The sequence below is a fragment of the Dryobates pubescens genome, chromosome 2, assembly GCF_014839835.1.
Source record: "Dryobates pubescens isolate bDryPub1 chromosome 2, bDryPub1.pri, whole genome shotgun sequence".
In the NCBI taxonomy this organism is placed as follows: Eukaryota; Metazoa; Chordata; class Aves; order Piciformes; family Picidae; genus Dryobates; species Dryobates pubescens.
In genome coordinates this window covers 42,283,465-42,311,213 of record NC_071613.1, presented here as the reverse complement: position 1 = coordinate 42,311,213, position 27,749 = coordinate 42,283,465, and the positions used below count along the sequence as shown (strand labels likewise).

At 37.3% G+C, this 27,749-nt stretch overlaps 1 protein-coding gene across 4 annotated transcripts in view; it reads right to left on the bottom strand.

Moving 5' to 3' along the window:
• The window catches only part of PTPN4 (protein tyrosine phosphatase non-receptor type 4), a 115,460-nt gene that overhangs the window by 47,810 nt on the left and 39,901 nt on the right, over window positions 1–27,749 (bottom strand). For 3 of the 4 annotated variants that reach the window (XR_008463003.1, XM_054176090.1, XM_054176073.1), the window contains exons 2-11: window positions 20,393–20,547; window positions 15,049–15,156; window positions 11,548–11,590; window positions 11,372–11,450; window positions 7,013–7,057; window positions 6,719–6,771; window positions 6,512–6,547; window positions 4,151–4,271; window positions 2,923–3,010; window positions 1,208–1,296 (exon numbers count right to left, since the gene is read on the bottom strand). Coding sequence is in view for 3 of the 4 variants with exons in the window: in XM_054176090.1 (XP_054032065.1) it covers window positions 1,208–1,296; window positions 2,923–3,010; window positions 4,151–4,271; window positions 6,512–6,547; window positions 6,719–6,771; window positions 7,013–7,057; window positions 11,372–11,450; window positions 11,548–11,590; window positions 15,049–15,156; window positions 20,393–20,530 (800 nt within the window). In the remaining variant the exon portion in view is untranslated. The remainder of the gene's footprint in view (window positions 1–1,207; window positions 1,297–2,922; window positions 3,011–4,150; window positions 4,272–6,511; window positions 6,548–6,718; window positions 6,772–7,012; window positions 7,058–11,371; window positions 11,451–11,547; window positions 11,591–15,048; window positions 15,157–20,392; window positions 20,548–27,749) is intronic. The other variant, XM_054176081.1, reaches the window with a different exon arrangement.

Below are 27,749 nucleotides of genomic sequence, written 5' to 3'. Positions count from 1 at the left end.
CATTATCTGCAATAAATCCTTATCATGCAAATGTTTAACTATGGATACAGAAGTGACAAGTCCTGAATGCTCCACCACAGCTATCCTCCAAATGCCATACCTACATTAAATTTAACACAACACAATAAAGTTATATAGAATAGACCAAACCAGGTTGGAAGAGACCTTCAGGATCGTGTCCAACCTATCATCCAACACCACCTAATCAACTAAACCATGCAACCAAGCACCCTATCAAGTCTCCTCCTGAACACCTCCAGCCCATTCCAACGGGCAATCATTCTCTCTGTGTAAAACTTCCTCCTAACCTCCAGCCTAAACCTCCCCTGGTGCAGCCTGAGACTGTGTCCTCTTGTTCTGGTGCTGGTTGCCTGGGAGAAGAGACCAACCTCAGCCTGTCTACAACTTCCCTTAAGGTAGTTGTAGAGAGTAATAAGGTCACCCCTGAGTCTCCTCTTCTCCAGGCTAAGCAACCCCAGCTCCCTCAGTCTCTCCTCATAGGGCTTGTGCTCCAAGCCCCTCACCAACTTTGTTGCCCTTCTCTGGACACGCTCCAGCAAGTCAACCTCCTTCCTAAACTGAGGGGCCCAGAACTGGACACAGTACTCGAGGTGTGGCTTAACCAGTGCAGTGTACAGGGGCAGAATGACCTCCCTGTTCCTGCTGGCCTTACTGTTCCTGATGCAGGCCAGGATGCCATTGGCCCTCTTGGCTGCCTGGGCACACTGCAGGCTCGTGTTCAGCCTGCCATCAACCAGCACCCCCAGGTCCCTCTCTGCTTGGCCACTCTTCAGCCACTCTGACCCCAGCCTGTAGCACTGCATGGGGTAGCTGTGGCCAATGTGCAGAGCCTGGCACTTGGATGTGTTAAATCTCATGCCATTGTGACAAATCTCATGCCATGTAAGAGCACCTCTCCAGGTTAATATTTCTAAGTTTGACTGCCTTTAAAGACTGGAAGCTAGACCATAACACTACTCCTGGCTATGAAGTATACTTACAAACCCCTCAAGAAAAAACAAATTATTTTGCACCATAATCATTTAACAGCCCAGCATGCAGAACAGGACAAAAACCCAGCATAAAATTACCCATAGCATATGCTACTACTAAGTTACAGTGTTTTTCAAAACATGTGATACTGGTAGTGCTAAAATGATGTTCTGAAATACCACATAAAAACATAAGCTTAAGCAGTTGTCCTTACCACTGAAAGGTGTTAATCCGTACTCTGTTCTTAAAAATTAGTATTCCACCTGACATCACTCCAATCATTATTTCATTGTTACTCTGATCCTTTAAAAGAAAAGAGAAAATTACTTGAAGAAACATAAATATATTTAAAACCTCATACATATTCATTGTCATTTTATCTCTAAATATAAAAATATCATAGTAAAGCAGATTAACAAATTAACATAAAAGGAAATGTGTTTTAATAAGACAAGGAAGAAATAAATTATTAATTCCTATTCAGGACAAGCCTGAATGTTTGGTCTGAATTCTTTACACCCTATCAGAGAATCTTAATTTGTTAAATTAAATCCTCTGTCTTCTGCCAAATTCAAAGTAATACAAAATATAGAGTATGATTCTAGCAGTTTGTTATGAACAACAGCACTTGCAGACTGGCTTGATGCTGGCTACACTAAAAGCAACCAACAACTTAAATTCCTACCTGAAAGTAAATTGCCATCTGAGAGTGAAGAGATTCTACACCAAGTAATATAAGCATATTTAAATAGCACATTTTCCCTGAAATATCTTTGCACTCTAATTAAACACTTTGCTCAACAGCAGGATACAGACAGCAGCAAGTTTCTCTAACCTCAGGGAGCAGGACTAGAATATTTAAAGCCAAAGGTGTCTCAGTTACTAGAAACAATTACATTCAGGGGATTTGCAGAAATGGTAGCACTGTACTTGACAGAGTAAGATGGAGTCAAAACCTCAAGCTACTTGCTTTGCCAGATGAAAGTTGACACTATATCGAATTATAATACATTCACCTGACATTGAGAGGTGATATTATGTAATGATGACTTATAATTTGGTTCCAGCTGAAACCAAATTAAATATTTTTCAAAGCTAACAGATTCTTAAATTTCAAAAATACATTCAACAAAAACATTTTTCTTATTCATCAGTATCCAAGTGGACTGGCATTCAGATCAGTAACATTCTACTCTGCCCTGGTGAGAACACACCTGGAGTATTGTGTCCAGATTTGGGCTCTCCAATTTAAGAGAGAAAGAGATCTGCTAGAGAGTCCAACAGAGAGCTACAAGAATGGTTAGGGAACTTGAGCATCTCCCCTATGAAGAGAGACTAAGAGCCCTGGGGCTGAGGGGATCTGATCAATGTCTACAAGTAACTGATGGGTGGTTGTCAAGTGGATGGGGCCAAGCCCTTTTCGGTGGTGCACAGTAATAAGACAATGAACAATGGATACAAACTTCAATATAGAAGTTTCACTTCTACACGAGGAGAAAATTCTTTACAGTGAGAGTGATGAAGCACTGGAACAGGCTGCCCAAGGAGTGGAGTCTCCTCCTCTGGAGACTTTCAAAACCTGCCTGGGTGCACTCCTGTGTGGACTACCCTAGGCAATCCTGCTTTTGGCAGGGGGGTTGGACTGGATGATCTCTGGAGGTCCCTTCCAACCTCTAACATTCTGTGATTCTGTGAACACATGTATAACTAAGCCCGAACTTAAGCAAAGAAACTAGAGTGAAATAGTGGCTACTGAAGTTGCTAAATTGCAGTTAGGCAACTAGTGAGATTAATACTGTTGGGTTTTGGTTGCGTTTTTTTTTTTTGTAAGCAGCAGCCAGGAAGGTTCACTAAAAATAAATATTTATTTTTCCATAAATCTCAGAGGAATAATTTTTTACACTACAAGATTATTTTATCCAAACTTACCCTTGCATAGTGCAATTCAACTCCATAAAGTTCTAAGGTACGTGCTGTATTGAGATAATTGAACTCTGCTTCTGCAGGAGACAGCCCTCTGCAAGAAAGAAGCTAAATCAGAAACATTCTAACACAGTCCCTGTATCAGGCTCCCTGGTGAATGCAAACAAAATCTGCTTTTGCTTTACTACTTCTACCCCCACACTGAAATCTGAATTTCCTTTCTCACCATAAACACATTTAAATTTTAACACAAAAAGCCTTGCGCTTCCACAGACAAAGTCTTGTCAAGTGCTCATGACACAGCTTGGAAACGCACACCGGTTTACTTCTAAGGCACTATCATAATTGACATGACTGTAGAGCTCTAAAATCCAGATACTGCTTTTGCATTTGTTTTGTATTGATAGCAGCACTTTCTCTACAAGGCTCACACGTAAAGCTTAAATTACCATTAATTCATTTCAACTTCTTCACCGTACCTAACAGAGTTTGCTAAGCTACTGACCGAAGTGTAATGTAACATTTGGTAGTTTCTAAAGCCAAAAACCTGCCCCAATTAAGCAAATGCTTTTGTAATCATAGCTTACATTTTGTTAAATTTAATTGCAACAGAAAGCACTTAAGTTCTAAAATACCAAGGAAACATTGTGATACTTTTTCAGTAAAGTTACACACTGGGAGGGGGGAGGGAGTGAGAAGAAAAATATATGTTTCATTGCTTCACTGCCTTTTCCTCATTAGTTAAAGGTCACAGACTTGAACACAGGAAAGAGCAGACACTGAAGAAAAGGACTTTGTTACTTCTAAAGTAACTCCTGTGTTTACGGGTGAGAACACCACCGAACAAAGCTTTTATGCAGAGCATTCTGAAAGACCTAAAAACCTGCTAAGTTAACATCCTATGTAACACACAAATACTGTTTGCAGTGTATCTTTAACATGTTCTTTTTTACACTGATTTTCCCTATCATTCTGTCATAGATATTTTATCTGTGCAGAGTATCAGTGGTACTTATCATACATACAATCTAAAAAAAAAAAACAGTAACAAAAATCACATTAAGCATACTCTTAAAAACTACCAAAAAACCCAAACCAAAACCAACAAACCAAACAATGAAACCCCCAAATCCCAGAAACCTTTAAGACAAATCATCATTTTCTATAAAATAGCACAGCACCAGCAGTCAGGATTTGACAAAGTCAGTCAATATCTTCTGCTGTAAATCCTTACATGTGCTGCTGATGTAATTTTGCTATTTCTTTTTCAAAGTCTTGAGGCTGGCTAGGGATGAAAGAATAGTCTGAGAGGTAGCCTGGCAAGTTTTCTGAATGGTTGTAGTCTCCCAGCTCGGCTAAAATATTAAAAAGAGAGGTTATTGTTTATCACTGATGTACTAGGCACTGTGCAATGCCCCCAAATTCCTAAGAGTCTGCTCCCATATACTTTATGATCTACAGCAAAGAAAAATAGAGAAGACATTTGAACTCCCTTTTTCCCTTGTGAAATATATATTCCCTCGTGAATAAACAGTAACATCTCAGTGAATACCATGGAGATCATTTAAAGAGAGCTTTGAGTAGGCACTTATGAAGGAAGTTGATGAAGTGTTTAATTTCAAACCACAAATTAATTCATAAACACTGTCATAATGACAGTCACCAAACAACACACTTCAAGGTATTTTACTGGATTTTTTTTCCTGGTTTTATTTTACCTTTGCTTATTTGCATGTGATTAGACAACATGTATATTTTTAATCATACAACTGCTAATCATTAAGATCTGTGAAAATAGCACTAACCCATTCTATACCAATATATATTCAGAAGCATTAGAAAAAATACTTTTTTGCACATCCTATTGTATGTATGGAAAAAAAGGCACACAAACATATACCTACATTGAAACTGCTTTAGTTGAAACTACGAACAAGAGCATTTACAGAGTCTCTAACACTTTCTTAAAAATATAATAAATAAATAAAAATCCCATTTTCAGCATGAAACACATACAAACAATGTTTGCTATAAATACAGCCTTTGAGGCTAACCATAATAAAAAAATAATAATTCAGTGTTGATTATCTGCAATCCATGTAACAGATGTAGAGTGCCAGGTAAGTAACACAACATGAAACCAGGAAAGTTCACAGCAACACAGCACAACATAGAATACATAGAATACATAGAATAAACCAGGTTGGAAGAGACCTTCAAGATCATCGCGTCCAACCCATCACCAATCCAACACCGCCCAAGCAACTAACCCACAGCACCAAGCACCCTGTCAAGTCTTCTCCTAAAAACCTCCAGTGATGGCGACTCCACCACCTCCCCAGGCAGCCCATTCCAATGTGCAATCAAACGTGGGGTCCTGGGCAAGCCTACTGACACTTTTATGGGGCATGGAGGAACTGACGAGAAGGCTGAAGGTTCTCATGGAAAAGGAGGACAAGCAAGGGAAGAGAAGGTACAAAAGAAGTTTAGTGCACGTGTATTGCCAGAAACAGATCTCCTTCAAAGCCATTTAAAAATTGGGAAGTGGAACCAGGTTGTATAACAGAGTGCATGCCTTGGTGACATCCACTACAGAGAACCCAGCACGAGATCTGCATCTGCTCTTTACCTATGTTAATAAAGAATCCCAAGAGCAAAACTCAGAGAGAGCTTAGTAATAGAGATGCACGGAAAATCATTAGAGAGATGTTTGCTCACTGGAGAACTTAAAGGAAGTGGAATCTCATAAGTAAATGTAATCACAATGCACTGAGCTTACCTGCCACTTCTGCAACATTCGGGGAAACGAAACAAAACCAGGTTGCATTCTAAAAAGCTTACCGATGTTATAAACTTTTCATAGTGCTTGCTTCATTATCAAAAATTCATGTCTTCTAAGGGAAAGCCCAATGGCAGGGCAGGACTCACGGCACATACTGTTTTTCAAGCAGTTGCAGTTTGAGAATTTTAAGAAAAATTGCCCTATTGATTGACCTGGGAAAAGTTGGCCACTTACCAAAATTACACATAAAACACTGCACTGACATTACTGTAAGTTTTTTCCCCTGCAACAACTAACATGGACACTATTTTTTGGGTACGTACAAAATATAGGGACTACTATATTGCAGAGATAAGTGTCTTTAATAACAGGGAGAAAACACATGAATGTAAAAGAATATATCAGGATTGCTTATAAAATTGAATTTATGACAATCATTAATTTCAAGAACTAACTGCCTGTGGTTGGTTGGCTGGTTTTTTTACCACTGAACTATTTAAGTTTATGAAGGAAAACAAAGAGAGGAAGAGGACTAAATCTCGGTCTTCAAGACTTACCTACTTAAAACTGACAACATGGGTATTGAACTTTTTGTCCAGATACAACCAGAATTCCCTTTTCCACATCCATTTGGATGTTCACCATATGTTAAAAATTCTTAGTGTTTAAAAAAGGCTTTAGTATCATTCTCAAGAAGGGGAAAAAAAAACCAAAACAAACAACCCCACACTTCATGATACAGAAAAATACACAAAGGTTGTTTTGGGGTTTTTGAATCAAATGGGTTTAAAGAAGGAAAACAAAGAGCATTACCAGTATTTTTTTCCGTATCCAACTCAGCAAAACGTGCTGGGGGAGAAAAAAACAACCAACCATATTTCCTTAATCATGAGAAACGTAGCAGCACATCCACAAACATCACAATGCAATACTACACAAACAACAGTCTTTAAAAGCTAATCAATACTACTTACGATGTATTTCAGTACTAACATGTACAGGAATACTTATTATACTTACATTGAACAGCATAGGAAGCCAGAAGAGCAGCAGTATTATAAGGACAGGGCAATCTGTTTTGGTTTGGTTTTAAAATGAGAAATAAATAAAATTACATATTTCATATGACATCTGGTTATTTTGAAAAGCCTAGTTTTTCATGTGAAGAAACAGGACAGATAATTATTACAAACACTTCTACTTGCACAAATATTTATTTTTAATACATTTTCACAGGTAAAATCCCTCGCTATTAACTTTGAGAGAAAAGTTACACTTAATGTTTAACATAGGTTAAAAAAAAAAAAGTCTTACCTTCCAGTAAGAATGTCCTGTTTAATTTGCAAAAAATACTGGTACCTTATTTAAAGAAAAGAAACAAACAACAACAAAAAATCATTGTAATTATTATATTATGGTTTAATGCAGTTTGCTTTCAATTAGTGCAAAACTAAAATCTCACATTTTGCATGCTATTTCTTAAGTTCCTATGGGAAAGGAATTAAACTGTAATTCATAAACTAACATAACAATTTTGCAAATTGAAATAGTTACAGGCTATGAAGTGATACGTTGTAATTCACTAAAAGTCTGTAAATTTCACATTCTGCCTGATTCATTTTCCATTATTTATGCTGAACTGAAAAGTTTTAAAAAGTGTCTTTCACAGTGAATGAGTGTGAACAACTGAACATGGCAGCCAGAAGTCAAAATTTGCATCTGCCTGTGGAGGCACTTCAATAAGAATGATTATTTCTCTAGGTAGATAAAACAAATTTATTCTCAATGAGTATTTGACATTACTTTGTTTTCATAGAATCAATAAGGTTGGAAAAGACCTGAAAGATCATCAAGTCCAACCTGTCACCCAACACCTCATGACTACTAAACCATGGCACCAAGTGCCACATCCAGTCCCCTCTTGAACACCTCCAAGGATGGTGACTCCACCACCTCCCTGGGCAGCCCATTGCAATGGCTAGCAACTCTCTCTGTGAAGAACTTTCTCCTCACCTTAAGCCTAAACCTCCCCTGGTGCAGTCTGAGACTGTGTTCTCTACTTCTGGTGCTGGTTGCCTGGGAGAACAGACCAACCCCCTCCTGGCTACAATCTCTCTTCAGGTAGCTGTAGACACCAATAAGGTCTCCCCTGACTTTCCTCTTCTCCAGGCTAAACAATCCCATTAATTCATTTAAAGTAAAATAATTTTGGAGTTCTTAAAAGTGTGGATTCTGTTATGTCAAATGCCTTCCAACTGACTTTGTTCAAACTTCTGGATTTCCCTATAATTAGGATGTGAAAAAAACTAGGTTTAGAAATTCATCTAGTCTTCCCATGTCCACTCTTTTCAAGCCAGGAAGGAGACAAAACAGCAAAGGAACTAAAACAGGAACTATTTTCTACCAAACAGTGGCAGCAAAAACACTTAGAGCTCCCAACAAACTTGAAAATGCAAACAGATTTCCCTCTAAATTACTTCCTTTGTTTCTCCAACAAAATCCAAATATTTTGCTAACATCCCAGAATTAATCTTTTGTTCATTCAGTTTAGTTCCTTCACATTTTACTCAATGGTTTTAGATCAAAGTATAAACATTCACATTACATGGCAAATCACACCTGCTTTAAATCTCCCTGACACAAAAACTGAAATGGGGTAGAGCAAGACCTACTGAGAGAGCAGGATGTTAGCAATAAGCTTCAACTCCTAAGCAAAGCTCCTTGTAACAGCATAAAAGCAGCTGTAGATTTCAGGCTCTAATGCAGTATTTTAAAAACCCCATAACTTTCAACAAGTGGAAAATTTAAACATCATGACTGGCTACTTACAAAATTTGTTCTGGTTTGGGACCTTCTACATTATTATTCTTACAAAAAAAAAAAAAATCTGATTTCCTTATTGTAGCTCTGTTTCAAAAGCAAGGAGTAAGCCATATTACCTGTTCATAACAAACACTCATTGAAATTACATATTTAAAACATCTCGTTCCAGTTTGATTAAAACTAAACTATGAATATTTCCCACTATTAACTTGAAATAAGAAATTTTGAGGGGGAAAAAGAAATGTCACATATTTCACATATCACAACTTCTGGTAATTGTACAGTCTTCATAAAGTAGATTAACTACTGCTTTAAAGACTTCCACAAGCATTTATAAACACACACAGAGAAATCCAGTAATTTACAAGCTAAACACAGTGGAAAGGTAAAATACTCCCTGTTTGAAAGAAAATGAGGAAAAACCCTTGCAAACTGACAAAGGTCAACTCCTACAAAACTGCCTAGAGTTTCTTTAACTGACCAGAGCGGCAAGAAGCTGAGTTTAAGGTATTAACCTTAAGAAATTAAAACTGAGACATTAGCTAGGCTTTAGAGACCCCAAAATACATATTTGGTTCCCCCCGTAAAATGCATATTGAAGCCAAATGAGAGATATATAAAGCAAATTTTCTTTACCGGTTAAAAAAAGGCAGTAAATCACAAGTCAAATTTATATATTAAAGGGATATACTTCACATGCTTAGACTGAGTATCTCTTCACAAATATACTGAACAACTGAATTTTTCTTATTTTGCTTTGGTAACATTTATGGCTAATAAATGTAGGATAAAATTCTGTGTATGCAGCTAGCTGCAACTTTTTCTTTTTTCTTCTCTTTTTTCTTTGTGTAATGCTTTGCTAGAAATATTCTGTAGTACATGGGACCTCAGGATTAAGGACCACCAAGTAGAGTTCATTTTCCATCCACTGTTTTCAGGAGTGAAGTTAATGGTTTGTTAGCTAATCAGCCCAGTTTGAATACTGAAGCCTTGTATATTACAGAGCAAAATGGGAAATCAATGGAAACTTTAGCCATGTAGATCTGAAAAAGGCCACACAACAAATCCAGCTAACACAATGAAGCTGGCATTGCACTATGTTTTAATCTTCCTTACGGAGGTATACCTAGAAAAGAGTATTGCTAACTGGAGTCAATGATAATAAGCAAGTCTTTCAGCCAGGAGCAGAAATAATGAAGCTTCATTTCCTAACAAGACAAGTTTCTAAAACTGAACTCTCCAATACAAGGTGAGCTCCCACTGCCCTTTACTGACCTGGGGAATTTATAACCTGCCTCCCTCACACAAATTCATTGAGGTCTAATGAGACAAAAGCTTGCACTATACCTTTCCCTGCTGTCTATTTGTATCACCTCATATCCTGATTAATTTCTCTATTTTAATGAAATTTTTAAGAACTGAGCATCTTTGAAAAGTCTCAGCCTAAGCTGGAATTGTCATTAGCTGGTGTTGTGTTTCTTTTGGGTTTTGTTGTGGTTTGTGGGTTTGGGGTTTTGTTTGTTTTATTTTAAAGAGGGGAATACCGATTACACAAAAGGAGCCTGTATTTGTGACACGGCATCTTAACTGCACACTCCAAAACACCCCACAGACACTAAATCTCTCTTTATAATAATTCCAAATACAAGCAAGTTTTCTCAGAGGCAATTAGGTCTATTAGCAAAAAAGGCAGAGCTGACCTAGATACAGCCAGCAATTGTACATCATGTCTCTTAGATCTAAAAGGATACTGTATTTACAGCTTTTTATTTGCAGCATAATATTTAAACAGCTCTTTTCTCTACTGTTTACTTCATATTGATTAACATTTATTGCCTTTTTTTCTGTCTCCTTAGGAATATTACATGTTGTCCTTCAATTCAAGTAACACATCTTTCATTATTCTGATATAGCAAATTGCCACATTTTCCAAGAGTAAATATTTCAATAAAACAAAATTTGATCCAAGATCTCTGAGACTCATTTTAGTAAATTCTGCCCGTGTAGATATTTGTGACAAAGTCCCCAAAATATGACAAATCAGAAGAAATTATAAACAAATGTGGACTCAAATGGTGACAGTTTTGGTACTTAAGTTTCTAAAGATATCCTTAATAATTTAAATATTGGTTGTTTTTTTTTAACAGAGCTGACCTGTTTTCAAAATGGCTAGCATCCAAAAACTCCAATCTGTGAAATCATGTCACTCATGCAGAGGACCAGAACTAATTAAGAATACTGACAATTTGAAGTATTTCTTCAGGGACTAATCACAACTCATAATCCTCCTATCTTGAGTCACACTGAGCATTTTCTTCAACAGATTTCTAACACACTGCTATCAAAACAAGCTTATATGCTTCAAGCTAGGACTACAACCATACAGATGAATTTTATTAGTGCCAAGCAGAAAGTGGAGGGGGGTCGGGGGGAGGCATGGAAAATTGACGACAACAACAACAAGAAAAATGCAGAAAGCAATTTTTTAATCACAAAGAAGAACACAAGTAAGGATAAAATTAAATTTGTACTCATTGGTGAATAGTGGAATTAAGTTTTTCCTCTCGTCTCAATTCTCCCTTTTCTGTTTCTACTTTGTAGTATTTTCTCCGTGGAGTTACTTCACTTTGCATATACATTTGTAAATATATTCACTGGGGCATTTTTACTATATTGATTTAGTGCAACTGCATAGTTCATATCTGTAATAGGCAAAAATTAGAAGCTTGAACATATGACAAAAATGATTTAAATTTCCATGTCATACCTTAAAAAGCCAAAATTACTGTTTTGCCCCTTCAACATAAGCCTTCTGGAATAATATTTTATCGATAAATTAACTAGACCTACCTTGTGTACTCTTCCTGGAGCTTGTTGGGGTCACTTACAAAAAACTTAACTCTGAAGTTCAAGCTGTGAGGAGATCCTCCTACAGTCAAGAAAAGTTATTTCTAATTAATGAGGGTACCCTGGAAAAACAGCATAATATTGATAGATGAATTGGCCCAATACATCCATGTACTCACTTTTTAATTGTTTCCTGATAGGCTTGTTTGCATCTAACCACCTCTGGAAAGAGACAAATTATAACACTAACTTTAGAGAAACAAAGAAGGTATCAATTATGGCCTTATATATACATAAGAAACTGTTGCTTCTCTATGACTGTTTACTTGGTCTTACTGGCATACCAAGTCCTGTTACTGATTCCCAAAAGAACCAACTTTATCACCATCAGTTTTTCTTGTTCTTTCCCTGGGATCAATCCCTATTGCCCAGATATCTGTCTCTTACAGAAATAATTCAACTATGACTTGAATCTAGGAATGTCACATGAGCCTGAAGAAGGTTAGAACACATTTATGGTGCATTTAATGACCTTTGTCTACTCTTTCAACAGATTGTCTAAACTGAACTAGCTCTGGCAGCAAAGAGCTGTAAGCAGCCTAACTAAGCCAATTCAGAAGTTAATTTGATTAAACTAGCTCCAGTACTTTTGACTGCATTTTGCAGGTCTGACACATCCAAGGAGTGATCCCACTGGCTCAAAGATTCTCCTCAAATTGTCAGCCCAAGTACCATCTCTGGTTAATTGCTGAGACTTTGGAAGCCAGAGGCTCCACACTCACCCTGCTGGATTCTGTCCTACAGAATGATTTTACTGCAGTATCCAGTCTTGATAGGGATTTATGAGAGATGATGTTGTGGGGAAGTACAGACAGATCATTATGAAAGTCAACACTGAAAATTTCAGATGGAAGTATGGTTCTTTGCCAAGCCCTACAAGTTGTTTAAACCACTCCACACCAGCAATCCTGAAGACTCTACACATAACAGTTTAGCTCAGTCAACTTGTAAGTCTAACTTTGCCATAAATACCATTCAGTTTCTCATCCTGCCTTGCAATGGAAGCCCACGAGCCTCATGGAACTGTTACATGGCCACAGTTCCTATGAAGTGGCATTGATCTAACCTGTATGGCATGTAACTACCTCACATTTATCACAGGGCTTTTTATTTTTAGCATGTGAGAAAAGAGGAAGCAAACACAGAGGCACCTAAGCTATCTGACATACACTACAGATCTAAAATTAGTTGAGTCACTTTATTCATTAGGAAAAGCAAACAATGACTACATCCAAAACCTGTATCCTTGTAGTGGATGACTTAAGAGGAAATGAAGAGAGTGCAATACATTTTCAAGAGCGTGTAAAAAAAAAGCCAACCCTCACACGGGATTGGCTAACTTTTCGGACAAAATGTAAAGGCTTAAGGAAGAAGTCTTCAGCCAGGGGTACACATGAGGATCTCCTGGAGAGTCATTTCTGCACTCTCTCCTCCCTCAGCAATGACCACAGCCTCCTGCCAAAGGTGCTCCAATACTTGCAATGACAGCATTCACTGCACCCTCACACCCACTATGCACCAATTCCCCCATACCGCTCCAGACACCAACAGCCCAAGACCCCAGCCATATACAACTCCAGCTGCACACTGCATCAGTGCTTTCTTGCACTGATTTTTACAGCAACCCTAATAGTATACAAAATCATAAAGCTTGTGCAGGTTGTGAAATTTGTGTTTAGTCAAAATGACAGAGGTTTCACATTCCACTAGCAGAATCCCCTTTTCCCGATCACCTTTATCTCCTGCTGCAATGAGCACATCTTAGGAATTTTCTTTCATGCTGTTTCACAAGTTAACAACAGTATTTGTCAATCTAATTTGGGTTCTTTGTCCAACTGAACTGAGTGCAAAAATAAACTGGTATCAAAAGCTGAAATTAGTCAAACCCATACATTCTTAAACTTACCTGACTAATACTGGTAACAGATAGGTAATATTTCTATTTAGATCTGATACATTGTTTTCATTACAACTAGATAGGTACTGAAAAGTCAAAATATTTAGGAGTCAAAAAAATACTAAATCTTTAAAGTATGTGCTTATATCAAATAGCTGTGAAGTTATTTCTCCTTCAGGCTAACTCTTAAACAGATCCTTCTATTACAGTGTTGTGTTCAGCTGTTTCCCGATAGATAAACTGGAAGAAAAAAAAAATAGAGCTTAGAGGCTTAAGCTTTGAAAAGCAAGATAAATGAGAAAGACTAGAGATTTCTGAATGTTGACTAAAATATTAAGTGATATTCCTAAAACTAAAAAATAATTCAACCTTTTGTATAGCATACCTACATCTCTTTGGCCTGGTAACAAAGTTTAGAATGAAAAACTTAAATGAGGCCAGTCTACCAATGTCTTATTAGGACTATCCATAAATTAACAAAAGAAAGCTTTTAAAGGTATCTACAACTGTATTATACAGCTTTATTCATATTAATAATCTTCATGTTGCCAGCATTTAGAAAAAGAACATAATTAAGAATAATTTCCTCTAGAGAAAAAAGAAATGGGGGAATTAGTTCACTATTCAGGCAGAAGAAAAATTATAGCTGTATTGTGACTTCTTTCTTCCTTTTCTACATTAAAAAGAAGAAAGCCCAACCTTTCAGTAAGATTAAAAAAGTATTCTATTTAGAACAGATCCTCTTGATGGTGAAATAACAGTAGCTGAAATCTACACTTACCAACGAATGCTGCCTTATCTTCTGAAATTCATCTTAGTTACTGAATGATTAACACTCTAGAGTGTCACTTATCTCTACAGATCACATTCTGCACATTTTGTGAACAAAAATTACTTCTGGCAAACAAGTCGGGAGATAAATTTAGATCTCATCTCTGTGACATGTGTATAATGGGAATTAGGTAAAGAACTCTATTATAAGAATTAATACTTTGTTAAATCAAACATTTGATACCTATAAAAGAAAGTACTGAAGAAGTATTCTACAAGCAATCACAATCTCAACAGTACAGCAGTAACCATTATTGCTATGAATGTTCCAGCTGGACATAAAAGTTTCTACCAGTGATTTACAAAGGTCCAGTCCTACAAAGTTTCCTTTCATTTAAAGTTCATGAACTATTAGAAACACTGACTTTCAAAGGAGTCCCTTTCTTTTCTGGAGAAGGTGAAGAACTGGCAGCTCTTGTCAGATAGTGGACTATATGAAGCACTATTGAAAGGCCTACCAGGTATCAGCACTAGAAAGAAACACCATACAGGACAAACTAAAAAAAACAAAAACAACCAAAACCAAAAACCCCACAACAAACAAAGGCAATTTTTTGGTAAGTCCTAATGAAAGCAAAAGTGTACACAAAAAAGCCACTATTTCTTATTCCACCTAACAATGACCACAGAGTCTAATAAAGTAAATCCATACAATAGAACAAGTAATGTCCTTTTAAGGTATCATTTTGTAAGCACAAATCTCAACATTTCACTGCAAACTTCTAAGTATAAAAAATTAGTTTTATAGTAGCCACAAGGTGATATCAACCCATGCAAATGATTCAGTTGTAGAAGTGGCACAATATTGCATTTCTCTTTACAATGACACAGAGCATAGTGACAAGCAATAGTGATTTATAAAATCTTAGTTACAAAACAAGAGTCAACTTACAGGGTTATCAGTAGATTCATCAGCTAACTGTAAACCAAAGTAATCTCTTTCTGTCAAATCGAGATGCTTGAAGACTATATCCAATAGAACTTGTCCCTGATCATGTTTCTGCAGAGAACAAATACAGATGATTTTTAATGAACAAGTATGTAACACAGACTTCAGGCAGAGCTCTTTACGATGCGCTCTAGCAGCCTAAAGTTTAAATACTGCAAAGGTACATAATTTTTAAATGAGTTTCATCTCTCTTTCTGAAACATAAGGAATTATTTGTCCTCTATCATTTTCTGACAGTAAGATTTTCTCTTCCCTTCTCTCAGCTACTTACATGACTATTACTGAAAAGCCATTCATTACCCACAACTAAGGGGAAAGAAAGGGGGAAGCAAACTAGGATCTGACAATGAATGTTTCAGCCTTGTTTGAGTCACTGACCTTGAAAGTACAGATCTGTGTAAGTTATTCTTATTTTCTATGAAAATGGACTCCTGAATCTAAATGAACCAGCATATTGAAAAAGTTTCCAGAGTTAAATGGCATTAACTGAAGTTAACTGAAGCAGCCAAATTACTCTGAGAAGTGTTAAATGCCTTCTCTCAAAGATCCTACTTCACCCTAAATGAACTAATTCAAATGAACCGAGTAACAGTAACATTCCTCTTCAGAGACAAGTGAACAATTTCCACTATGGGGACAAATTTTATCCTCAAAATGATATAAAAATAATCTATAGTTGCTGATGCCTAGCAATTTTTGGCCTAACCTGGAAATTCTGCCAACACAGCAATTGAAACAGAGCGTGCCATTATGACAGGACTCAATAAATACATGTGGTGAAATCTGAGGGGAGTTTCCCAAACAAGTTAGTGCCATAGTGTATTGAAGTACAAAAGAGGAGGAAAAATTCTGGAAGAACAGCTGTCAGAAGAATGAACAAACAAAAAAATGAAAGATACAATTGACACTTTTTTAACCCAGATTTTCTACTTCCCTGGTGCCAAGCAAGCTTGTAATAATCTTCTAGGTGCCAAGTATTATTGATGCAACAGTGGATTTGTTACATCTTGCCTTGTTTACTGTAGGATATTTTTTAACTTTTAGAACAAAAAACCTGCTGTTCTGCTCCCAAATGACCTAACTTTTCAGAGATTATACAATAGTTTATTTTGACAGCCATTAAAACACAAGTGTGTAACTAGAAGGTTAAAAAGAAGATTGCAAGAATTTAATTAATACCCATATATCAGAAAACTCTGCAAATCACAGACATTTGTTAATATCTAAAAGCAGATTATCAAAACACTTTTTATTCAGCCGAAATTACACTCAAGTTGAGTGAACTGTCAAAAATTATTTCCTAATAATAAAAAAAATTATAAAATAGTCAACAAGTTATGCATGAAATGATCCCAGCAGGACAATCATGACCATAGCTCTGTGCATTTAAGTTGAAATTACAGAATGCACATAATTCAGGTCCCATATAAATTTCACCAAGTGATTTAAGAATTGCTATATTTACTTTGAAAGAAGACCTTGGTTTAAAAAAACAAGACAAACACCAAAACACCACAACCATAGAATAGTTCTTGATAGGAGCACAACCCAAAAATTTACTTTCCAACAATTGAAAACAAATTAAGAAAAACCCCAAGACGTTAAAGTAACAAATACACAAAAGCATAAATGCATAAAGCAATTTTAATACACAATCCCAAACCAATCATTATCATATTTACTAAATTAGGAGTTTCTAATATATTTTAAAATAAACCAGTCGTCAGTACAATTTTTCAGCAAATAAAACTAATTTTAAAATGACATAGTAACACTAATTGCTTCTTGGCATTTTTTCCCATGCAGATTTAAATCAGAATTCAAAATAAGAACTTATGACACTAACCAGCAGAAAGGAGAGAACCCAAGTTTAGGCTCGTATTTACCACAGCTAATGTGTTACTTCCTCAAGTAACATGTAGATATCAATTCTACAGATTTTCTCCAAACTAAATCTGACAATTTATACTGTTTCTTAATATAGGAATAGATATTTCCTAACAAAAAAGCTTAGAATTTGTTGTCCAGTTTAAATTTAGTAATACAGAACATCATTTAATGACTGCAAGGAAGGTATTCTTCCTGCAATAGAGCAGCAAATTTGGTAAGAGAACACTAGTTTGAACATGAAGCACATTTTGATCTCAAGGTCTGACTTGCAGTGCAAAATGAAAATAAATGTCTAGGAAAAAAGCAGACCTCAGTTTAACCCCTCTCTGATACTTATATGATGATGTTGCAGCTTGTCAGAGCAAGTGAAGGTGACAATCCTAGTTGTTGTGAAATACCCAACATATTTGTTATCCTAGCATAGCCACTGAATAGCTATTATAAGTGATAAAAAAACATGGTATAAAGCTTCTGAGGGTTTTGATTTTGTTTGTTGTGGTTTTTTTTTTTCCCCCCCGTGTGTGATCTTTTTTGGTGGTTTTTGTGTTGTAAAAATATAAACTCAATGGATTAGCATAAAGAGAAACGTGCTTTATTCCTACAGACAAACAATTATTTCCTCTTAAAATAAAGAACAATGCAAAAACATAGGAAAAAAAGTAAAACATCTAACATTAAAGTGCAGTAGATAGATAGAAAACAATACTTTTTCTGAACAGAAATACTAGAATGCCATGTGCACTTCTTATCAGCCATTGCTGAGACTTGATGGGGCGCTTGGTGCCATGGTTTAGCTGATTAGGTGGGTTGGATTGGTTGATAGGTTGGACACGATGATCTTGAAGGTCTCTTCCAACCTGGTTTATTCTATTCTATAACATGATTTGTCCTTTCAGAACAAATTTGGCATGAGTATATTAAGTGCACTTTAAGAAGTATCCATCATCTAGTGGCTAACACAGTATTGATATATACACATAATTTTTAATTGCAAAATGATCATTAGCTGTTTACACATTCCCATGTTTGAAAATTTATGAAAACACCTGCAATTACATAGGTTTAATTCCTGCTTACCAAAATACCACCATATTCCCAATTTATATTACTGACATCATGCTTTTGTTGCTGTCCTACAGAACTGGCCACATCTGCAGCAACCACCAGGAGATATTGCTGTCATGTCAGCCCAAAGAAATTTGGACTTCTGATGGCAGAGGAACAGCATGACAGGTCTCAGGCTTTCCTGGAAAGGGTGAGACACCCTTGCTGCTCACAGATTTATGAGAGGCTTTGCTGCTCCTTCACTAATGACAATGTTGAAACCTCTTCTCCTACAGTTCACCTCAATAGGTGTTTTGCAACTCAGGCAGGCGCACTCCTAAACAGCTAGCGCTGCACTACTGTCTTCTTTGCATCTAGAGCTTAACTTCAGCTCTGCAAAAAGTTCTCTTACTTTAAAAAAAGGTTTCCAAGCAGGCTATTACTTTATTTTTGGTCAAAGTAAAAAAAGAGAAGCAACTAAGTAATGGTGAAGTAAAATTAGTGAAAAATTTCACTTCTGAAATTACAAGGGGGTTAATGCGGGGTTTGGAGGTTATTTTACAAGTATATTAAAGTGCTATTTTATTGACTTAGAGGAGAATTCTGAGATAATGAAGACTCCAAATGGAAATATTTGTCCATGACTGCTAACCCATTAACCTTGCTCACAGAACAACTCATCTTATCTACCCTGACTTGGTTTTCCCTCAAGTTTAGAGAGATCTCCATTATCTATGTACTGTTTTTCAGGAAACACTATTAAATCAGCCTGCACATAAAAGATACCATTTGAGGTATTTAAACAATTAATCAAAACCAATTAAAGCAATATGATCTTGAAGAAGCAGGTTCACATTGGTTCAGTCTCACTTATTCCAACTACATATTCCACAAAGTATGCTTTCAGGGGCAAAGTACGAGTTCTTCATTCTGTAAGCAGAGCATTTTATAAAAAGGATTTGTACTCTTCAAACATATGCACAGGTTAGTTCCAACTGATTCTTCTGCCTGCAACCAAAGTAACCTTTGTCTGCCTACAACAGGCAGGGATTATTTGATTTGATTTGTTATGCTCTATACAAGGTAAAGCTTAGTACAAAGAACGCCCGTTTTGCAGATCAATGGAAAAGCCTGGATGAAACGTGAACTCTGCACATGCCACAAATTATCAAGAGACACTGTCTGTGATCAGTACTTCACTGTGTAAGAAAAAATAGCACTTGAGTACATTTTATTAATACAGCACTGCATACTCCAGATGATTAAGCTTTACAATCATTAGTATACAGAACACCTTTAGCAATCATAGGAAGAAAAAAAAAAACTTTGCTAATTTATTTGATGAGATCTTTGTTCTTCATATTTTGAAAACAGTTTCATAAATATTTATTGTCAAGTATTGTGTCAACCACAATAAAGTATAACACAACTATAAACCCTGAAAACCTGTATACCATGTAGGTTAGCATACATTTGCTATGATTGAATATTTTATACTCCCTATTTTTGAAAGAATAGATTGAGACTAAGACCTGAGATCAAAATGTTGAACACCAAGGAACTTTTTTTTATGCAGTTTTAAAAGATAAACTTGCAGGCTGATGTGTATAAACTGTAAAGCATGATCCGTGCAGCTAAAATATTTAGTGCACTAGGGAGGTTGCAGGAACATATTACATCATTCTTTCTTGAGAGAGACAGAGTAGATATTTAAGGACTTACAACTGGTGATTCTATTCTACACAGGTAGTAGAATTCTCTAGCAATATGCAGCTTTTGAACACCTACACCAAAAAGAAGTATAATCTCCCTATTGCACCTATTGCAGAACAATTATTATTTATTTTAGCCAACTCTTATAAGCAAACAAAAACTGCAAACCAGATGTTTTAATGGAAAACTCATGCACCTTAAAGCAACGAATACAACATTTACCATTTTTCATGCACATGGTTGAACAGTTAGCTACAAAATCATGAGAAGAATCAACATTGCACCTTACACCTTACTCATACTCAAAATGCCAAAACTAGAATAGAGGAAAACGAAATCTCAGTGCTAAAACTGCCCTCAAATTCCACTACAAAACTTCAGTCCAGAAGAGAATTACTAGCAATAAATTATACTGTGTATATTCAGTTTTGAAATGAAGATGTGTTAGTACTATGAATGATGCCAGAATGACTAAGCTGACAGTGACTTGGTATAGACATGTAGAAACATGCCTGCCTGAACGTAACCTTCCCTCCTATTCTGCACTTAACACTGTTTTCAAGGTCCAGCTCTAGCCATAGAAATCCAGCAAAGGAAAGGAAGTTCACTGATATTGATTTCCAATAAACAAATTACTTACATTAACTCTGAAAGCTTGTACAGTGTTATCCAGGAGAAAAATGTTGCAGACTACCTCCGTATGCTGCCTGTCTCGTGCCAGCTCAGATGCTCGTACATTGTAGGTTCTGCCAGCAGGCAATCGGAAACGTGCGGTCATTACTGTCCACACAGGGTCTTGAAGCAAAACAAACAAAAAATTGAAAAAGGTCAAAAAATGCACGTGTAAGAATGTCATACTTCAAAGAAACATCAACACACTACAAGTTCACTGTTACTCCATCACATGCAAAAGAAAAAAAAAAAAAAAGTACTAAATTCATGGTATCCAATAACGAAACAATGTCTAACAGATTACAACACAACCTTATTCCCAAAGACTCAGTCCTTTAGTTTCTGCCCATTGACCACTCCCTTCCTATTTTAAGGTTGTTTTGTGTGTTTGGTTTTTTGGGTGACTTTTGCTTGGGGGGAGGGGAGACCAGATTCTGGTTTTGTTTGGTTGATTTTGTTGTTTGTTTGGGGGTTTTGTTTAATTTCTTTCTGTTGGTTTGTTTTTTCTGGTTGTTTGGGGGGGGTTTTGTTGCTTTGGGTTGGGGGGTTTTTGTCTGTTTTTAAAATGAAGATTCATAACCTTTTTTCACTCCAAAAAGCATTTTAATTGCTGGGCATCCTAGCTACTGGGCTCTCAGTATTAGAGGTAACTAATTAATTCATTTCAGTACAAACCAACAAAAATTAAATGCTTAGACCAAGAAGCTTTATAGAGAAAAAGCATGCACAAGACAGCAAATATACAAAGATTCTGATACATTATTCAGCGAAGCCTGTGCATTCACTGCTTAATCATTAGACATAAGAATACAGGGCAATAACAAAAACCTTAGCATAGCTATTCTTTGCCTTTTAAAAAATTACAGCATTTGTTGAAGTATTTGTCAAGCTAGTGAATCCTCCATCAATTTGATTTGATTTATGCATCCAGTTTGCAAGCACAAGCTGTTCTTACTCTCCAAATAAGGAACTGTGACCAACACGAGTCTACACCCTGCACTAAGTGCTGATAAATAAAATGCAAGAATTGCAGTGTGATTTTGCTTTTCAAAACAAAGATTCTAATTACTATCATGCAACCAGCCCTAGTCCCTCAAAGTAGTGATGTGCACGCTTGATTGTATCAGCACTGCGCAACGATACTAGTTACTTTAAGTACCTCACAGGATCAGGGCCCGTGATTCACTTAATTACATACTCAGCAAATGATTACTACATCCTTTCACAAGGGCATAACCAAACAGAAAGTTTCATAACTTAAGTGGAGAATATATCAAGATACAAAATCTCGTAAAGCATAGTAGAAGAAAATAGTTATTATCAAAATAATTAATTTTCCCCATTCTGAAAAAAAAATTTATGAAGGCTTCAAAAATGTTTACACATTTGCTTACTGTTTTGGCTGTGGTGGGACTGTATAATGATTCTTTTTTGAAGTAGAATTTAGTATAGGACAGCAAACATCCAGAGGTGATTAGAGCTTGCCTGGATCATAAGAGATATCCATGGCTCCAATATACACAAATATACACAGGTAAAAGATAATAAGAAGGTGAAGGATCAGTCCTCTCCTAGCTTAGATACTTCAGGTCTCTTGGAAACATGGAAGACCAAGATCCAAGTTGATTGCATGTGGAAGGGCTGGAACTTCACAGCTTAACGTTCTTCCCATCATCTGCAGCCAACTTCCTAAGTGACTGTCCTAAAAATCCCTTTTCTACAGCACACCTTCAGCTCTTTCAACTCCACACCTCAGACATAAAAAAACATCCTTTGGATGATAATGCAAACATTTCAGTTTCAACTTAACCAGCATTTACAGATTTAAAAGTACTTGTACCAGAGAGTTTTGGGGTGTGGTTTTTTTTTGGCTACTCAGTCACTCTACCATCAGATCTGCAATGTTGTATTCATGCAGAATTACTGCAAGTTTATTCTATTTTGCTAAGCCAATGTGACAAACTAAGAAAGGATAAAGATATCAGACAAACCCCCCAGCTGCAAGCTAAACTCATTACTTTCTTTTCATGATGGAACAATGAAAAACTGTGTTGCAAACAAAAAAGCAAAGGTGAAGTGTACACATCCAACAACTCCTCATGGAGAGGCTGCTTCTGCTATGCCTTCTACAAGTCAAAAACCCCAACAAAAACCAACAAACAAAGCCAAAGAAAACACCACCACACCCCAAAAGGCAAAAGAAAATCTTTAACAGAGAAGAACAGAAACTGCACCACCATGGCAGTGATCTGACCCAGCGATATAACATTCCACAAAAAATATTTTGTCCCATAGACACAATCCGAAAGTTAATCACCTTACTAGCAATAATGGCATACAGAGCAGTATCTTTATCAGTACAGCTACACAACCAAGAACTATGGCCAAGACTTCAGAGTTGTATTTGCCTGTAAGCTCAAAGAATATTTTAGAAAAGCATACAATTTGATTTCATACAGTTCATCTATACCACAGAAACATAGGCATGTTTTGCAAGGCTTGGCATAAGTGACAATACAACCAAGACATGGTGAAGGTTATCTTAGAGTCCTTTCCCAAGAACACAAACACCAGTACACAAAGTAGAATTATTTAGCTTTCAACTAACTATTGCAGTCCTCACAAAACCATTTTGTAGTGAGCTAGGAGGGTTTAACAATCCATAATTTTGCAGCACTAAAATCAAAACAAACAACAAAAAAAAGAAGCAGCCCCCCCTAAAATGCTGCACTTGTAAAGGCCAGAAACTAACATGCTTTAGAGGAAGAAAAAGGTATGTCTCACACTTCCCTCCTGTTCTCTCCCCTATTTTTGTCTTTTGCTGATCAAGACTGACAATATTTCTTCCTTCCTCATCACTGACTTAAGCTAGACAGAAAACTTCAGGGTTCAAACAGAGCAACAAGTTCCTAAGAGTGAGCAAGGAGACAATCTACCCTCTGGTTTTGCTGTAATACAGCCAAACAGAAACATGGAATAGTCACATGGCAATTCATGTCTTTCTCAATGTACATAAATTGTCAAATTCAACACAAAAGGCATTATGAGTTCATTAAGGAAACAAAACCAGCAATATTGAGTCAGAACAAGAGTTTGTCTCACTCACAGACCAGGAAGACAATGCCTTCTCACTCTTTCTAAGAAAGGAAGAAATGGATAGACACACATAAAAAGACACTTCTCACATACTGTTTTACAGTTGGGAGTTTAGCACCTTCCTGACACAGAACTCATATGCACACCATGCTGGACATCAGTCATGCTTAAGTCCATGAATAAAACACCTAGGAAACCACATTTTGAACTTTACAATTAGGAAATACAGAAATATTCCATGTCCCACATACAATATGCAGTAACCTGTCAGCAACCCTGCTGCAGACAGGTTTCCTCCGTGAAACTAAGAGGCTTTTAGAATTACAGAATAAGGTTTTATAGCTAAGTATGATAACTGAAATCCTGAAATACTTCTACAAAGTGGAAAAGCAACAGCCATCAAAGTAATACAGAGAAAGGTAGCAAAGACTATTTTCTGCAAACCACATTCAAAGGTACTCTTTCCCATACATCAGCAAAGAAACTACTGGAGTGTGCAAGCATTATGTTAAAATGCCTTCACCATCATACACCCTCTCAGAAATACCCCTTCTAAAGTATGCTAGGACTATTATAGGTAACTGTTTTGTGGCCAATCATACATACACAACCCATATTTAATGTACATATAGAGAGGACCCAGTTGCTAAGCACAGACAGACCCTGCAACTACTGGTCTTACTGTGACACACAATTGACACTAAATGGTATCCGTATCATCTTTCCTATTCCTTTCTTCCAGAAATACATGCACCAAGAACACAGATAACATTATTTCTCATGATCAGATATAGCCATTCTTGCTATACATTTTTAACACATGCTAGCAAAATAGTGAAATGGCTAGCAATTGCTCAAGACACCATAAATCATAATTATCTGATTTCCCAGTAAATATTGACAGATGAAACGGAAGAAATGATAGAAATTCAGCTGCACTGGTTGCAAATTTCTGCAATGAAAATCTGTTACAGCTAATTTAAGTATGGAACAAATAAAGGACTGAGAAAGTGATCTGCAGGCCCAAAAGAAGCAGCAGTAACAACATGGCTGAGTCTGAACCAAAAAAAAAGGTTTGAGAACAGCTGATTTAAACATCATGTAACTCAAGCAAGGTACTACCTGTGTGTGCACATCCATGTCAGTACCATGGCTGCTTACAATAAAATCTGTTTATGCAAGTGGATTATTTAAACTCAATTTAAAGCAGCTTAATGTTTGCATAGGAAGGTTTCTACTTATAATTTTTCATCATCCTCTGCTAAGCATGTAATATTTAGACACTTGAATTAACAATCCAAAACATATGTTGCTACAGCAACTGGAGAAGGACAGAACTTGTGCAACCAAACTCCACTTACTTCTCAGGTCTGTGGAGGGAGTAAGTTCTGCATTTCCTGCCCAAGCTCAAGTTTCAAGAGATGAAGCAATTCTAGGGAGTGTTCCCTATCAAAGAGCAGAACATTCCTGCAATACTGGCTTGGTTAGGGCATTAAAGAGCATACAGAAGCTTCACAAGTGATTTTTCAGCATCCTCTATTCTTCTATGTAAACTTATACAGTAAAATGACAATTTGCTTGGGCTTATAATAAACAACCAATTTTAAGCAGCTTAATAAATAAGCAGTTGGTTAAGATGATAATTAACTGAAATTTAATTTATCCAAGAGTGAAACCAGTGCACTGACTTAAAGAGCTCTTTAAAGAGACTTCACATGTACTGTACACAGCCACCTCAGCACAGTACACTATGCACACATGCATGCAAGAACATGAGAAATTTCATTTTTTATGATGAATATTAGGCAGCCAAGAAGCTAATACATTGCCACATCTCCATGAGTTTAGAAGCTGGTATTTTAGCAACTCAGAAGGAACCTGAGCCCACCTGCTGATTTTGGTTCAACACAGTACATGAATTTGCAACCAGAGGTGGAAAAGTAGGCCAGCCTAATAGAAAGCCCACATCCTCATAGCATGATGTATATAGCTTGACTACATTAAATAGATTGCAGACCTCATGGTTGCTAAAATGATCCAGACAATCAGATTAGGAGGAAAAAACCCTGTTACAAGTACAAAGGCAATTCTGAAGGTTTAAACAGAGTAATACAATATACTGCATTTCAAACAAACAGTTAGGTCTAGAATCCATCTTCACGTAAGGTTTACTGAAAACACATTAGTGAAACTACACTAAATGTTTTAACTAAAACCAGTCTGAAAATTCTACACATTTGCTGATTGTGCACTGTTTTGAGGGAAGTCCACATTAGCTCAGCAAATAAGTTTCATTATTTTACCTTTCAAAAAATTGTTTTGAAAGCTTTCAGCAATTCTGATGTTGTACACAGCTTCAGGACATTCCTTATAAATAAAATAAGAGTAGAAATGCACTTTCATTTAAGTGAATCAACCCGTGCATTACAATCCTGAACTTGTTCCAGCAATTCATTCTTCATTCACTTCTCCCTGCTTTCTACTGACCACACAATTGAAAGTATCCATATTTCCTGAAGGCTGACATGTAAACACTGGATCATTTTACTCTGTTGTCACCACATGCAAAGGTTCAAGCTAAACTTCTAGCCGTACAATAGCATCATTGATGCTTCTGGGCTCTATCAAGATCTTCTGCTTATTTTGTAAGTTTATGAATGATCTGTAAAAAAAAAAAAATATATATTTATTTATGTATATACATATTCAGCTTGTTTAAACAACTTATTCAGAAAGTACCCTGGGTAGCAGCCCTTAAGAACAAAGGGGTCCAGGATGGCTGGACCTACTTCAAACAGGAGCTCTTGAAGGCACAGGAACTGGCAGTTCCCACGTGCTGAAAGATGAGCCGGTGGGGAAGGCGACCGGCCTGGATGGGCAAGCAGCTCTTGAAGGGATTCAGGGGAAAAAAAGAGGATATATTGCCTTTGGAAAGGGGGGGAGGAATCTAATGATATGCTTAAGGATGTTGTTAGATCATGTAGGAGAAAAATTAGAGAGGCAAAAGCCCAGTTAAAACTTAAGCTGGCCACTTCTGTGAAAGACAATAAAAAGCATTTTTATAAATATATTAATGCTAAAAAGAGAGGCAAGAAGAACCTCCACTCTTTATTGGTCCTGGAGGGGAACATTGTAAATAAAGATGAGGAAAAGGCTGAGGTTCTAAATACCTTCTTTACCTCCATTTTCAACAGTAAGGAAGAAGGACTTAAAGATAACTGGCCTCCTGAACTGGTAGGTGGGGTCAGGGAGCAGTGTAGTCCCCCTGAAATCCATGAAGAAATAGTTTGCAACTTGCTGAGCCACTTGGATACTCGCAAGTCCATGAGACCAGATGGGATCCATCCTAGGGTGCTGAGAGAGCTGGCAGATGAGCTGGCCAAGCCTCTCTCCATCATTTTCCACCAGTCCTGGTTCACCAAAGAGGTCCCAGATGACTGGAAACTGGCCAATGTGATGCCCATCCACAAGAAGTGCCAGATGGAGGAACCTGGAAACTACAGGCTTGTCAGCCTGACCCCAGTGCCAGGAAAGATTATGGAGCAGATCATCTTGGGGGCAATCACTGCACACCTGAAAGATGGCCAAGGGATCAGGCCCAGCCAACATCGATTTAGGAAGGGAGGATCCTGCCTGACCAACCTGATCTCCTTCTATGATCAGGTGACCTGCCTGGTGGATGTGGGGCAGGCTGTGGATGTAGTCTACCCAGACTTCGGCAAGGCCTTTGACACCGTCCCCCAAAGCAAACTCCTGGCCAAGCTGTCAGCCTGTGGCTTGGACAGCAGCACTCTGCGCCGGGTTAGGAACTGGCTGGAGGGCTGAGCCCAGAGAGTGGTGGTGAATGGTGCCACATCCGGCTGGAGTCCACTCACTAGTGGTGGCCCCCAGGGATCAGTGCTGGGCCCCATCCTGTTCAATATCTTCATTGATGGTCTGGATGAGGTGATTGAGTCCATTATCAGTGAATTTGCAGACAACACCAAGTTGGGAGCAGGTGTTGATCTGTTAGAGGGTAGAAGGGCTCTCCAGAGGGACCTTGACCGGCTGGACAGATGGGTGGAGTCCAACATGATGACATTCAACAAGTCCAAGTGCCAGGTGCTGCACTTTGGCCACAACAACGCCATGCAGTGCTACAGGCTGGGGTCAGAGTGGCTGGAGAGCAGCCAAACAGAAAGGGACCTGGGGGTACTGGTTGACAGCTGGCTGAACATGAGCAAGCAGTG